Here is a 15,937-nt window from a genome sequence, read left to right on the forward strand (position 1 = left end):
TTGAGTGTATCTGGTTTGGACTTGATCCACTTGGACTTGAGCTTTGTATGAGATAATTTTCTAATTCCTATAAACTATATATAAACCTTCTGAAATATCCTCATACAGGAGTTGGTGAAAACTGCTTTTAAAGTCTTTAATGGCTGAGAGGAGGTGAATGACTTTTCCCAACAGGCTTAGCTACAGCAGAAGGCTACTCTCCAAACCCAAGCTTTAGCAGTTGCCCTGAGGCCAACTGCATCTCTGCAGAAGGAACAGGGAGGTTCTGTATGCCCTATTCCATTCAGGACCAGCCTAAGTCAACTCTGCTAAGGGCCTGTTTAAAATGGGGTCATGAAAGACATTGGTCCTACTGCTGCTTCAACGGTGGCAGCCCTCTAAGCCATGCCCTACCTGCTAGAAGCCTGGCCACTGAAAGTCAGCAAGCCCCCAGTCAGGCTTGCCCTCTGTGCGATTTAAAGTTTATGATCTTTTGGGAACAGCATTCGGAAATGATGAAGGCAATAGGGCAAGTTTTCTGTTGCCAATTTTAAATATATATAAAAAAGCAATGTATTGCTGAGAGTAGACACAAGATTTTGACATAGTCACTCTCCTGCTGCCAACAGTCCCTGAAGCATCCACTTCATTTGGAACTTGGAGAAGAGGAGAGTAAAGATGGGGAGAAGATAATGGAAGAAAGGAATGAAGTAATGATGGAAGGAATGAAAGAAGGAAGGAAGGAGGAACCTAGTTTCAGTGAAGGATTAAAGAAGATGGAGGCACTTTGGGGCTCACACATCTACACTATTTGAGAATGTCTTGAATTTAATGAAAGTTTGTCCATAATGATAAGGAATAACATACAGAGTGTTTTTTATACATGAAAGCTCAAAGGCTAAGGTTACAAATGCTTATGTAAGTGTTGGAACAAATAAAAATAAATAAATGGACTTTGTAGTGCTATTGACTCTAAACCCAAAAACCTTTCCTGACACAGGGTACTAAAGCTCTGTGTGATTGTCCTGAGCCCCCTTTAGCTCCTGGATCTTCTGGGGCAGAGTCTTTGTCCAGAACTGCAGCCTTCTGGCCTTCAGGGCTCTGCCCACAGCAGGCTGGGTGTCCAGCTGCAGGTACTGCTGATCATGGTCCATCACGGGCCAGTAGGATAGACCCTCACTGTTGGGGTTCCTGTGGATATTAACAGGAAAAGAACAGCATGGTTACATCCATCCAAAGCCTGATTCTATGTTTTGGGTCAGGGCAATGGAAAAATTAGGACATTGGTTAAGGGGTCTGATGGGATAGGTGTCCTGATGTGTACATACAAGTGTCACTCATGAGTTTCTGTTTCATATGGGGAAAACTACTTGATCTATTTTATGTCTCCCCCTAAGAGGCAAGATCCAAAGAACAGTACCATAGCACTATAGCCTACAAGCTAGGTCACCGTGAGATAACTAGTATGTGATACCTACAAAATATCAAAATATATGTATAAATGAGTTACTATGTAGAAAAGACTCTGGTCCAAACATACAGGAAATCCAGGACTCAATGAGAAGATCAAACCTAAGGATAATAGGTATAGAAGAGAGTGAAGACTCCCAGCTCAAAGGACCAGTAAATATCTTCAACAAAATCATAGAAGAAAACTTCCCTAACTTAAAAAAAGAGATACCCATAGACATACAAGAAGCCTACAGAACTCCAAATAGATTGGACCAGAAAAGAAACACCTCCCGTCACATAATTGTCAAAACACCAAACGCACAAAATAAAGAAAGAATATTAAAAGCAGTAAGGAAAAAAGGTCAAGTAATATATAAAGGCAGACCTATCAGAATCACACCAGACTTCTCGCCAGAAACTATGAAGGCCAGAAGATCCTGGACTGATGTCATACAGACCCTAAGAGAACACAAATGCCAGCCCAGGTTACTGTATCCTGCAAAACTCTCAATTAACATTGATGGAGAAACCAAGATATTCCATGACAAAACCAAATTTACACAATATCTTTATACAAATCCAGCACTACAAAGGATAATAAATGGTAAAGCCCAACATAAGGAGGCAAGATATACCCTAGAAGAAGCAAGAAACTAATCGTCTTGGCAACAAAACAAAGAGAGTGAAAGCACACAAACATAACCTCACATCCAAATATGAATATAACGGGAAGCAATAATCACGATTCCTTAATATCTCTCAACATCAATGGCCTCAAACCCCAATAAAAAGACATAGATTAACAAACGGGATACGCAACGAGGACCCTGCATTCTGCTGCCTACAGGAAACACACCGCAGAGACAAAGACAGACACTACCTCAGAGTGAAAGGCTGGAAAACAACTTTCCAAGAAAACGGTCAGAAGAAGCAAGCTGGAGTAGCCATTCTAATATCAAATAAAATCAATTTTCAACTAAAAGTCATCAAAAAAGATAAGGAAGGACACTTCATATTCATCAAAGGAAAATCCACCAAGATGAACTCTCAATCCTAAATATCTATGCCCCAAATACAAGGGCACCTACATACGTAAAAGAAACCTTATTAAAGCTCAAAACACACATTGCACCTCACACAATAATAGTGGGAGATTTCAACACCCCACTCTCATCAATGGACAGATCATGGAAACAGAAATTAAACAGTGATGTCGACAGACTAAGAGAAGTCATGAGCCAAATGGACTTAACGGATATTTATAGAACATTCTATCCTAAAGCAAAAGGATATACCTTCTTCTCAGCTCCTCATGGTACTTTCTCCAAAATTGACCATATAATTGGTCAAAAAACAGGCCTCAACAGGTACAGAAAGATAGAAATAATCCCATGCGTGCTATCGGACCACCACGGCCTAAAACTGGTCTTCAATAACAATATGGGAAGAATGCCCACTTATACGTGGAAATTGAACAATGCTCTACTCAATGATAACCTGGTCAAGGAAGAAATAAAGAAAGAAATTAAAAACTTTTTAGAATTTAATGAAAATGAAGGTACAACATACCCAAACTTATGGGACACAATGAAAGCTGTGCTAAGAGGAAAACTCATAGCGCTGAGTGCCTGCAGAAAGAAACAGGAAAGAGCATATGTCAGCAGCTTGACAGCACACCTAAAAGCTCTAGAACAAAAAGAAGCAAATACACCCAGGAGGAGTAGAAGGCAGGAAATAATCAAACTCAGAGCTGAAATCAACCAAGTAGAAACAAAAAGGACCATAGAAAGAATCAACAGAACCAAAAGTTGGTTCTTTGAGAAAATCAACAAGATAGATAAACCCTTAGCCAGACTAACGAGAGGACACAGAGAGTGCGTCCAAATTAACAAAATCAGAAATGAAAAGGGAGACATAACTACAGATTCAGAGGAAATTCAAAAAATCATCAGATCTTACTATAAAAGCCTATATTCAACAAAACTTGAAAATCTTCAGGAAATGGACAATTTCCTAGACAGATACCAGGTATCGAAGTTAAATCAGGAACAGATAAACCGGTTAAACAACCCCATAACTCCTAAGGAAATAAAAGCAGTCATTAAAGGTCTCCCAACCAAAAAGAGCCCAGGTCCAGACGGGTTTAGTGCAGAATTCTATCAAACCTTCATAGAAGACCTCATACCAATATTATCCAAACTATTCCACAAAATTGAAACAGATGGATCACTACCGAATACCTTCTACGAAGCCACAATTACTCTTACACCTAAACCACACAAAGACACAACAAAGAAAGAGAACTTCAGACCAATTTCCCTTATGAATATGGACACAAAAATACTCATAAAATTCTGGCAAACCGAATCCAAGAGCACATCAAAACAATCATCCACCATGATCAAGTAGGCTTCATCCCAGGCATGCAGGGATGGTTTAATATACGGAAAACCATCAACGTGATCCATTATATAAACAAACTGAAAGAACAGAACCACATGATCATTTCATTAGATGCTGAGAAAGCATTTGACAAAATTCAACACGCCTTCATGATAAAAGTCCTGGAAAGAATAGGAATTCAAGGCCCATACCTAAACATAGTAAAAACCATATACAGCAAACCAGTTGCTAACATTAAACTAAATGGAGAGAAACTTGAAGCAATCCCACTAAAATCAGGGACTAGACAAGGCTGCCCACTCTCTCCCTACTTATTCAATATAGTTCTTGAAGTTCTAGCCAGAGCAATCAGACAACAAAAGGAGATCAAGGGGATACAGATCGGAAAAGAAGAGGTCAACATATCACTATTTGCAGATGATATGATAGTATATTTAAGTGATCCCAAAAGTTCCACCAGAGAACTACTAAAGCTGATAAACAACTTCAGCAAAGTGGCTGGGTATAAAATTAACTCAAATAAATCAGTTGCCTTCCTCTATACAAAAGAGAGGCAAGCCGAGAAAGAAATTAGGGAAACGACACCCTTCATAATAGACCCAAATAATATAAAGTACCTCGGTGTGACTTTAACCAAGCAAGTAAAAGATCTGTACAATAAGAACTTCAAGACACTGAGGAAAGAAATTGAAGAAGACCTCAGAAGATGGAAAGATCTCCCATGCTCATGGATTGGCAGGATTAATATAGTAAAAATGGCCATTTTACCAAAAGCAATCTACAGATTCAATGCAATCCCCATCAAAATACCAATCCAATTCTTCAAAGAGTTAGACAGAACAATTTGCAAATTCATCTGGAATAACAAAAAACCCAGGATAGCTAAAGCTATCCTCAACAATAAAAGGACTTCAGGGGGAATCACTATCCCTGAACTCAAGCAGTATTACAGAGCAATAGTGATAAAAACTGCATGGTATTGGTACAGAGACAGACAGATAGACCAATGGAATAGAATTGAAGACCCAGAAATGAACCCACACACCTATGGTCACTTGATTTTTGACAAAGGAGCCAAAACCATCCAATGGAAAAAAGATAGCATTTTTAGCAAATGGTGCTGGTTCAACTGGAGGGCAACATGTAGAAGAATGCAGATCGATCCATCCTTATCACCCTGTACAAAGCTTAAGTCCAAGTGGATCAAGGACCTCCACATCAAACCAGACACACTCAAACTAATAGAAGAAAAACTAGGGAAGCATCTGGAACACATGGGCACTGGAAAAAATTTCCTGAACAAAACACCAATGGCTTATGCTCTAAGATCAAGAATCGACAAATGGGATCTCATAAAACTGCAAAGCTTCTGTAAGGCAAAGGACACTGTGGTTAGGACAAAACGGCAACCAACAGATTGGGAAAAGATCTTTACCAATCCTACAACAGATAGAGGCCTTATATCCAAAATATACAAAGAACTCAAGAAGTTAGACCGCAGGGAAACAAATAACCCTATTAAAAAATGGGGTTCAGAGCTAAACAAAGAATTCACAGCTGAGGAATGCCGAATGGCTGAGAAACACCTAAAGAAATGTTCAACATCTTTAGTCATAAGGGAAATGCAAATCAAAACAACCCTGAGATTTCACCTCACACCAGTGCGATTGGCTAAGATCAAAAACTCAGGGGACAACAGATGCTGGCGAGGATGTGGAGGAAAAGCAACACTCCTCCATTGTTGGTGGGATTGCAGACTGGTAAAACCATTCTGGAAATCAGTGTGGAGATTCCTCAGAAAATTAGACATTGAACTGCCTGAGGATCCAGCTATACCTCTCTTGGGCATATACCCAAAAGATGCCTCAACATATAAAAGAGACACGTGCTCCACTATGTTCATTGCAGCCTTATTTATAATAGCCAGAAAATGGAAAGAACCCAGATGCCCTTCAACAGAGGAATGGATACAGAAAATGTGGTACATCTACACAATGGAATATTACTCAGCTATCAAAAACAACGAGTTTATGAAATTCGTAGGCAAATGGTTGGAACTGGAAAATATCATCCTGAGTGAGCTAACCCAATCACAGAAAGACATACATTGTATGCACTCATTGATAAGTGGCTATTAGCCCAAATGCTTGAATTACCCTAGATCCCTAGAACAAACGAAACTCAAGACGGATGATCAAAATGTGAATGCTTCACTCCTTCTTTAAATGAGGAAAAAGAATACCCTTGGCAGGGAAGGGAGAGGCAAAGATTAAAACAGAGACTGAAGGAACACCCATTCAGAGCCTGCCCCACATGTGGCCCATACATATACAGCCACCAATTAGACAAGATGGATGAAGCAAAGAAGTGCAGACCGACAGGAGCCGGATGTAGATCGCTCCTGAGAGACACAGCCAGAATACAGCAAATATAGAGGCGAATGCCAGCAGCAAACCACTGAACTGAGAATAGGTCCCCTATTGAAGGAATCAGAGAAAGAACTGGAAGAGCTTGAAGGGGCTCGAGACCCCAAAAGTACAACAATGCCAAGCAACCAGAGCTTCCAGGTACTAAGCCACTACCTAAAGACTATACATGGAGTGACCCTGGACTCTGACCCCATAGGTAGCAATGAATATCCTAGTAAGAGCACCAGTGGAAGGGGAAGCCCTGGGTCCTGCTAAGACTGAACCCCCAGTGAACTAGTCTATGGGGGGAGGGCGGCAATGGGGGGAGGGTTGGGAGGGGAACACCCATAAGGAAGGGGAGGGGGGAGGGGGATGTTTGCCCGGAAACCGGGAAAGGGAATAACACTCGAAATGTATATAAGAAATACTCAAGTTAATAAAAAAAATCAATTAAAAAAAAAAAGAACTTCAAGACACTGAGGAAAGAAATTGAAGAAGACCTCAGAAGATGGAAAGATCTCCCAAGCTCATGGATTGGCAGGATTAATATAGTAAAAATGGCCATTTTACCAAAAGCAATCTACAGATTCAATGCAATCCCCATCAAAATACCAATCCAATTCTTCAAAGAGTTAGACAGAACAATTTGCAAATTCATCTGGAATAACAAAAAACCCAGGATAGCTAAAGCTATCCTCAACAATAAAAGGACCTCAGGGGGAATCACTATCCCTGAACTCAAGCAATATTACAGAGCAATAGTGATAAAAACTGCATGGTATTGGTACAGAGACAGACAGATAGACCAATGGAATAGAATTGAAGACCCAGAAATGAACCCACACACCTATGGTCACTTGATTTTTGACAAAGGAGCCAAAACCATCAAATGGAAAAAAAATAGCATTTTCAGCAAATGGTGCTGGTTCAACTGGAGGGCAACATGTAGAAGAATGCAGATCGATCCATGCTTATCACCCTGTACAAAGCTTAAGTCCAAGTGGATCAAGGACCTCCACATCAAACCAGACACACTCAAACTAATAGAAGAAAAACTAGGGAAGCATCTGAAACACATGGGCACTGGAAAAAATTTCCTGAACAAAACACCAATGGCTTATGCTCTAAGATCAAGAATCGACAAATGGGATCTCATAAAACTGCAAAGCTTCTGTAAGGCAAAGGACACTGTGGTTAGGACAAAACGGCAACCAACAGATTGGGAAAAGATCTTTACAAATCCTACAACAGATAGAGGCCTTATATCCAAAATATACAAAGAACTCAAGAATTTAGACCGCAGGGAAACAAATAACACTATTAAAAAATGGGGTTCAGAGCTGAACAAAGAATTCACAGCTGAGGAATGCCGAATGGCTGAGAAACACCTAAAGAAATGTTCAACATCTTTAGTCATAAGGGAAATGCAAATCAAAACAACCCTGAGATTTCACCTCACACCAGTGAGAATGGCTAAGATCAAAAACTCAGGGGACAGCAGATGTTGGCGAGGATGTGGAGAAGGAGGAACACTCCTCCATTGTTGGTGGGATTGCAGACTGGTACAACCATTCTGGAAATCAGTCTGGAGGTTCCTCAGAAAATTGGACATTGAACTGCCTGAGGATCCAGCTATACCTCTCTTGGGCATATACCCAAAAGATGCCTCAACATATAAAAGAGACACGTGCTCCACTATGTTCATTGCAGCCTTATTTATAATAGCCAGAAAATGGAAAGAACCCAGATGCCCTTCAACAGAGGAATGGATACAGAAAATGTGGTACATCTACACAATGGAATATTACTCAGCTATCAAAAACAACGAGTTTATGAAATTCGTAGGCAAATGGTTGGAACTGGAAAACATCATCCTGAGTGAGCTAACCTAATCACAGAAAGACATACATGGTATGCACTCATTGATAAGTGGCTATTAGCCCAGATGCTTGAATTACCCTAGATCCCTAGAACAAACGAAACTCAAGATGGATGATCAAAATGTGAATGCTTCACTCCTTCTTTAAATGAGGAAAAAGAATACCCTTGGCAGGGAAGGGAGAGGCAAAGATTAAAACAGAGACTGAAGGAACACCCATTCAGAGCCTGCCCCACATGTGGCCCATACATATACAGCCACCCAATTAGACAAGATGGATGAAGCAAAGAAGTGCAGACCGACAGGAGCCGGATATAGATCACTCCTGAGAGACACAGCCAGAATACAGCAAATACAGAGGCGAATGCCAGCAGCAAACCACTGAACTGAGAATAGGTCCCCCGTTGAAGGATTCAGAGAAAGAACTGGAAGAGCTTGAAGGGGCTCGAGACCCCATATGTACAACAATGTCAAGCAACCAGAGCTTCCAGGGACTAAGCCACTACCTAAAGACTATACATGGACTGACCCTGGACTCTGACCTCATAGGTAGCAATGAATATCCTAGTAAGAGCACCAGTGGAAGGGGAAGCCCTGGGTCCTGCTAAGACTGAACCCCCAGTGAACTAGACTATGGGGGGGAGGGCGGCAATGGGGGGAGGGTTGGGAGGGGAACACCCATAAGGAAGGGGAGGGGGGAGGGGGATGTTTGCTCGGAAACCGGGGAAGGGCATAACACTCGAAATGTATATAAGAAATACTCAAGTTAATAAAAAAAAAAAAAGAAAAGACTCTATCATGTGGTGGAAATTCATGCATGTTAGAAGGTGACCATCCAAAAGGAAGCCCTAGATGTAAGCTTGAGAGGTGTTTTCTTACCCATGTCTTGCAAAGGTGGCCCAGTACTTCATCATCCTCCTGCTCAGCAGCTTCTCCTCCTCAGTGAAGTCAGCTGAAGTCATAAGAAATGCAAAGTGTATGCCACCTCATGCAACTGTCAACTCATTCTTCACATGCATCATTTCAGCTGCTGCCTGACCCCAAACTATTGGCTTTGTTGCCTCCCTTCTTCATTATCCAGAATCCAAGATCAATGCAAGTTTCTAATTCAATTCCTGCCCTGATATGACATCAGCTCCTCCATCACAGGCTAGACTGGGAAGGGTGAAGATTCTAAAGTGGGCATGGTTTTTGGGATATAGTATGGTACATATTTGATTTTCTCTGCTCCCAGAATCTAGCTTTCCTCAAATGGATCGAGAGCTCAGAAGTCCCCCAGGAACTCAACTGGGACCTCATTCAGTTCAAGAAAAGAAAGGAATACTCACTTTTCATGTCCCAAAAGAAGTACCCAAAGACAAAAGGAATTTCATCACCATGGTCAGCCTTCACGTGGGGTGGCCTGATATCCTTGAGGAAGGTGATCTGATGTTGGAACTCATAAAAGTAGACAGGGGCATGGGAACCTAGAGGTGGGACAAAGAGTGACATAGTGGCTGCTCACGTGAAACTTTTTTCTGATACATATTTGGTGACAAGATACCTTGATAAAAAGTTACCTTGAATCACAAAAGTTAAATGGGAGACTGAACCCCAGGCAGGAGGAGCACTAGCTATGGAAAAGCCCTTGACTAATCAGTGCCCATGGCCTTCCCAGCTGAGTGGTTTTATTAAGTCACTAGAGTATCAGCAACCTATTTTCTACCTCCATAGCCAGATTTCACTCTCTTAAACTAGACATGAGGAGACCTGGACATGACCATACTCCACGGTGCTTACCCATGTCCCCCATCTCTGAGCTATTCCCCTAAGCCTTGTCACACATGTACTAACACTGAAAATGTGCCACTTGCAGTGCAGGGATCACAAACATGAAGTCTTCCATCAACTCTGTAAACTGTGCTTGGAGGGTCTTAGGGTCCTCAATGTCCCCCATGTACTCTTCCATCAATAGGTCACTGCACTCCAGAGGCAGCATCTATACCAAGGAGATCAGGAACATTGAAGTTGGTGCATTGTAGGTTAGGTAGGCAGTAGTAGCCTTTAGTGGTCTGGGATGATATAGGGTATAGGTAAAAAGGTTCATGATCTGAGTTAACCCCATACCAAATCATACATATATGCTGAATTTCATTAATAGGGATGCTGTCAGAGAACATATAAATAACCAGACTATTAGGGCAGGACGAGAAATATTTCACCAGTTGTGCTGTTGTCTTCTTAAGAATAGCTTGCAGGTTCTCTCTGGATAGCTCCTTTATCATTTGAGTAGTGCCCATGACCTGTGAGGCAGAAGACAGTCTTAAGTGTGGGGTCTGATGGACTTGGATCAAAGATGTATTGTGTTTCCATAAGACACCTGATAAGCATATGAGTCTCCAAGCTCCCAGAGCATTGGAACAACACCTCACCAGAGGAATGGTCCAACCGTATTCATCATTGTTGACACCAATGATGCTGGGGACAGGGCGAAAATCCTCAGATGCCAACAACTCTTTGGGATGCCTGGGTAGGAACTCTCCATCCACCACAGCAGGGACCATCTGCACAACCTGAGTGTCATTAGAGGTCAATGCTGAAGGTTAATGAAATAAATATCCCAAGTCACTTCCCACTATTTATCATTTCTCACTAGTTTCAGGGTGATCTACACTTAGATTAGCCTATCTTGATATTCATTTTGCACACAAAACTGAAAGAACACAAAGGCATAAAGATAAGGTATTTAGTTCAGAATCCCACAACATGTAGACCATGTTCTCTCAGACACACAATTCTCCCAACCTTGTTAATAGCCAGAATCTCTGCTTCACTCTTGGCTCTTAGACAGTGCACCAGGGCCTCTGAGTCCATGGCCTCACATCCAGAGACCTTGGCTACCATCTGCAAAGGAAATGAGGCAGGGAGCAGAATTCTTAATTTCAAGTCGATGCTGTTCTGCCTAATACCAACTCTACAGTGTGTTGTGTATATTGGAATAAATACATATTGTTCCAATTGTCTTTTGTTCAAAAGTTACAGCCAGCATGCAGGACTCTTTCTACTTGCATATATTTAAGTTAGATTTGTTTTCTTCACCTATCTTTCTGTGTTTAACAGATGAAGGAAACTATAACATTTTTAAGGTTTGTATATTAAGAGTAGAGGGAAAAGTGTAAGTCTTCATTGTCCCCCTCATTTGACAGAGTGGTTTTTTTTCTTCCTAGTACCTGATCTGGTCTGTGAACATTCAGGAATTCTCTGATATTGACTTGACCTGACCTGACCAGAGTAACATGAGAATTACAGATGCATGTCACTGTCTCCAACCCTTTGTGTATTCTCATGATTTGAACTTATGGCCTCAGGCTTGCCCTCCAGGTATTTTTTAAAAACCAATGAAACAACACCCAAGCACATGCATACTTATTTTTACCAGTGATAAAAGCTGCAAGGAGCAGTTTGCTTGTCTGATAACATATGTATCCAGTATGAAGTAGATGTGAGCAGACGCTAACCCCCGTGTTTCTCAGAAATTATTTTAAAGTAGTCATTTTCCATTCCCCTGGCTTTTGCCACTAAACACAGCATCAGAGCACCAGAATATAAAGACCAAGGCAGCAGGGCTGAGAACACTTACAGTAGAGAACATCTCAGAGGTGTCAGCAATAAGGTAGGGCAGCAGGGCCACTCCACTTTCCATGATGGCTCCATGAAAGAGTCCTTGGGACATGGGGGACACAACATGTGTAGACACACATGTACCACCTGCAGACTCGCCAAAAATAGTGACACGATCAGGGTTGCCTCCAAAGTGGGCGATATTCTGCTGGACCCATCTTAGGGCAGCCACTTGGTCCAGGTATCCCCAGTTGCCTCTGGCGTGCTCATCTCCAGTGCTGAGAAGTGGAAGGGACATGGATCAAAGGGGTGTCTGGATTCTGGTCAGCTACCATTGCCCATTTGTGGCCTTACCTGAAAAAGCCTAGGACACCCAGACGATACTGGATAGTGACAACCACCAAGTCCTCATTGACTGTCAATAGAGATCCATCATACATGGAAGCCATGCCTGTCATCAGTCCTCCACCATGGATCCACACCATTACCTGGAGAAGTCAAGGGAGATGCCAGGAAGCTCCTAGCTTGTCCGAGCTCTCTGATCTGCTTACTAGAATTTCAAATGCTGTGCCTCTGCGCAGATACAGACATATGCAAAAATTTCCTGGACTTCAGGACTTTGACCACTACCAGGGACATCTAGTAGCTGCTCGGTGTTCTTCTAGTCCCAATCCTGACTATTTATTGTACTTTGAATTAATGCCTCTATGTATAGAGTAATCTCATCACTACTCAGGCTTTTCACAGCAGAACAGAGGAGTGTCTCTATAGATATCTCTACAGATTGAAATAGTAAAGAATCATCAACTCTCATTGTCACAACAGAAACATAAATGTATAAGTTTGGGTGGCCTCAGTCTTGAGCTCTTAAGTGGTTCTGCAGAGCACAAGGTGTAGAATAAGTACTTGTTTTATCAAAGAGCCTTTGATGGCTCAGTGCTCCAGTGCTCTGTGTCCCATATCCAGGTTTCAATTGCATTGTGTGACTGAGATGGTCTTCTTTGACCCAATGAAGCAACGGAACTCATGTTTCTTTTGTCCCTCCTAATCATCTGAGAAAAAAATGCCCTCTCCCTAAACTGGCCATGGCCTGACACTTACAGGCAGGTTAGAGCCCTCATGGGCATGGGCTGGTGCATAGATGTTGAGGTACAGGCAGTCCTCAGACATAGAGACAGGAGGCAGCTTCAGTTTCATCTCCTTCAACCCCTCTGCATTGATTACATCAAGATTTTGCAGACACCTGATGAAAAGAGCAGACAGATATTCCAGTAGATGGATGATACTCAAAACCAAATGTGAGTCTGGATTTTTTAAGGCCACCTTCAGCTTCTCCCTGTGAAAGTTGGGTAAAGCCAGATTTTTAGGGAGGCCTCCAACAGGGTAGGGCCTCAATGTCTTTATTTCTGAGACTGGGATAGAGAGACTACTAAGTATCTCCATGTTAATGATTGGTTGTCTGCAGTGATGTTCATGGAATTTTATTAAGAATGGAAAAGTAAGTCAAGCATTAGCAGGCATGCAAACATTTTCTAGTGTCTGTTCCTGGACATGGCTATGATATGAGCAGCTCCTGTAGCTTTGTTTCACTGTGGTTTCTCCACAATGATGGATTGTAATCTGGAGCCTCTCATAGTAGCTTTGTCCCCTAAATTGCATTTGTTGGTACTTTATTACAGCAACAGAAAACAAACTAAGATCCCCATCTTGGAGTGTTGGGCTCCTAGAGCTATCAAAGGATTCAATGGACAATGCTGCCCTAATGGCAGTAGTGAGGAGTCCTTCATCATGTGTGCAGAGTCTCAGGGAATTTCTCTTGTCTGAAGTGTCTCCAGAGGAAATTCATTACACCTATTTGTTCCCTGGTCAATGGCACTTGGTCCTATAGGTTGTCATAGTGACTGTGAGAGTGGGGTTAGTAAGTCTTGATTACTGTTGCATTCCTCAGGATCTGAAGTATATTCTCCTGGAATCAGCAGCACTGATGCCTAATAGATGATATCTACTCATTGTGACACTTCCCATTGTGGCAGACAACACTGGGCTTATTCTGAACTTGTGAACACTTTATCATTTTTCCCCTCCAAAATACTTATCAGTGCCAAATTCTGACCCAGGAGCCTGACACAGTTGTTCTATTGAATCTATCACCAGAAAAAAATGCATGGGGCACTCATCCACAAAGAGAGAAAACTTCTGTGTAGCTGAGATGGAAGAGACACTTCAGCATGGCCCAGAGCTCAGAGAATAGTTTTCTTCAGTACCTGAAACTCTCTGGGTCCAGAACTTACATGGCTGGTTGTGAGGTCCCATCTCTCACACCACTCCATGGCTCAGGGGCCTCAGGAGGTGCAAAGCGCAGTGGTCCTACAGGAGGCTTGGCAAAGGGAATTCCCAGGAAGGTGTGGACACCAGCTTTAGTGTCCTTCACGTGGTCAAGCTTGCCTCGGACCTGGCCTATGTGTGTGTTTCTGATGGGGCTGGACTCTGGTGAGTGCTGACCTGGTGGAGAGATGCCTCATGGTTAGGTTTCAGCTGCCAGGAGATTCCCATCCCCTTCTTACTAGGGCACAGAGGAAGGAAACCCAGGACCCCCAGTTCAGTTTTAGAGTATGAGTATGGGAGTTTCCCTGTCCCTCAGGGACAGAAACCTTTCCTGTATTATTTTCCAAGGGTTCGCCACCATTTCGCTAGCCGAAGAGATCACACACTCAGAGACATTTTGCCACTTGAATTTATGATTATTATCATTCTTATCCAAATGTTACTAGGAGTTACAGTCATAGCCATACTCAAAGGAGGGCAAAATATCTCTTTATTTTCCCTGAATTCTCTACTGCTCTCACCAAATCTCACACTGAACTCCTCAGTAAAGAGTGATCTTAGAAGTCTCTGCCCCTCTGAGTGGTATTGGGTCTACAAAAGTACGTGCTTTTTATTGGGGGAATTGGTAGGCAAATGTTCTCATACTTTTATCTATTGTACCAGTCCTCAACCTGTGGTTCATAACCAATGGAAGATATATTTCTGCTGCTCTTAGGAACTGAGAAACCACTCAAGAGCAACATTCAGTTAGGAGGCACTAAGATAAAATAATCGTATGGTTGGGTGTTTTTAATACCATTCATCTATGTTTTTTTCCTATGGTTGTGACCTACAGTTTGAGAATGTCTGATCTATGGTTTTGATCAGTTCCCTCCCCATTCCCCATGCCTTCCCTCCCACGAGCTCAGCTCTTACAAGCAGGGCTTGGCAGCTCTGACTCCAGTCATTCCCCATTGCCAGTTTAGTGAGCCTCACCCTGCACATGGATAAGAAGAAGCAGCAGCCCAAAGAACACAGCATTCAGCCAGCTATGGAGTTGGTTCTGTGGCATGATCAGCTCTCAGTTCTGAATCTGTGCTGTTAAGACGGCCAAGTTTCACAAACAGGAAGCAGAATGTGTAAGTCCTGCCCAGGCAGGAATTTAAACAAAAAAAGGATGTAGGTGGGGAACTTGCTGCGGTCGGTCAAAGTTCTCATTGTAGGAGAAGTTATTAGTCATGAGTGACAGGAGCCAATGGCTAGGAGGCAGGGAAAGTCACTTCTGCTGTTTCTGTTCCCTCTCTGGCCTCCTGGCCCTCTCAAGACCCAGCATAAATTCTGGAACTTGACTGGGATATCAGGAACCCTATTCCCATACCTGGCCAGAAAGTTGTAATAGGAGAAGCCAGAGCACTTCTGTGAGAAGGTCACAGTCAAGATGTCACAGGAGAATCAGATGGACATGATGGACAGCGATTGTACAAGAATTAGGCAGAGACCAGCTCATTCTTCTAGTAAGGGAGAAGAAAAAATTCCAACATCTCCAACTGAGTGTGTGCACCCTGAAAATCTCAAAATGTGGCCTGTTTGAAATGAACATAGTTACATTCATTTGTTCACAATAACCAAGCTATGAAGATAAATGGATTGTTGGATTATATGCAAATCATTTAATAATTAAACTCTTCATAACTAATATAGGTATTAAAATTCTAAAGTGCTCAGAGGAGTGTTTGCAGCAGGAGCTCAATAATGCCTCAGTCCCCAGAGGAAGTATCAGGTAGCTATCTACTTGCATCCTAAAAATTGCTCTTCCCTCTCCCCAACACCTAAGTCAGGCTGAAATTTATCCTTGTCTACCCATTGGTGTCCAGGGTAGGGCATGCCAGTATTACCACTTTTACCTACTGAT

At 42.3% G+C, this 15,937-nt stretch overlaps 1 protein-coding gene across 1 annotated transcript; it reads right to left on the reverse strand.

Moving 5' to 3' along the window:
* Positions 1–782: 782 nt before the first annotated feature.
* Ces2b (carboxyesterase 2B) lies at positions 783–15,123 on the reverse strand. Its single transcript, NM_001100999.1, is given in 12 exon segments — positions 783–1,170; positions 9,001–9,073; positions 9,450–9,587; positions 9,955–10,099; positions 10,323–10,403; positions 10,533–10,673; positions 10,906–11,004; positions 11,741–11,999; positions 12,076–12,209; positions 12,823–12,964; positions 14,013–14,223; positions 15,022–15,123. Coding segments are annotated over 12 exon segments (1,686 nt in total). The 5' UTR covers positions 15,098–15,123; the 3' UTR covers positions 783–983.
* Between the last annotated feature and the right edge of the window lie 814 nt (positions 15,124–15,937).

Source organism: Rattus norvegicus, chromosome 19 (assembly GCF_021556685.1).
Source record: "Rattus norvegicus strain SHRSP/BbbUtx chromosome 19, alternate assembly SHRSP_T2T, whole genome shotgun sequence".
Classification (NCBI taxonomy): domain Eukaryota; kingdom Metazoa; phylum Chordata; class Mammalia; order Rodentia; family Muridae; genus Rattus; species Rattus norvegicus.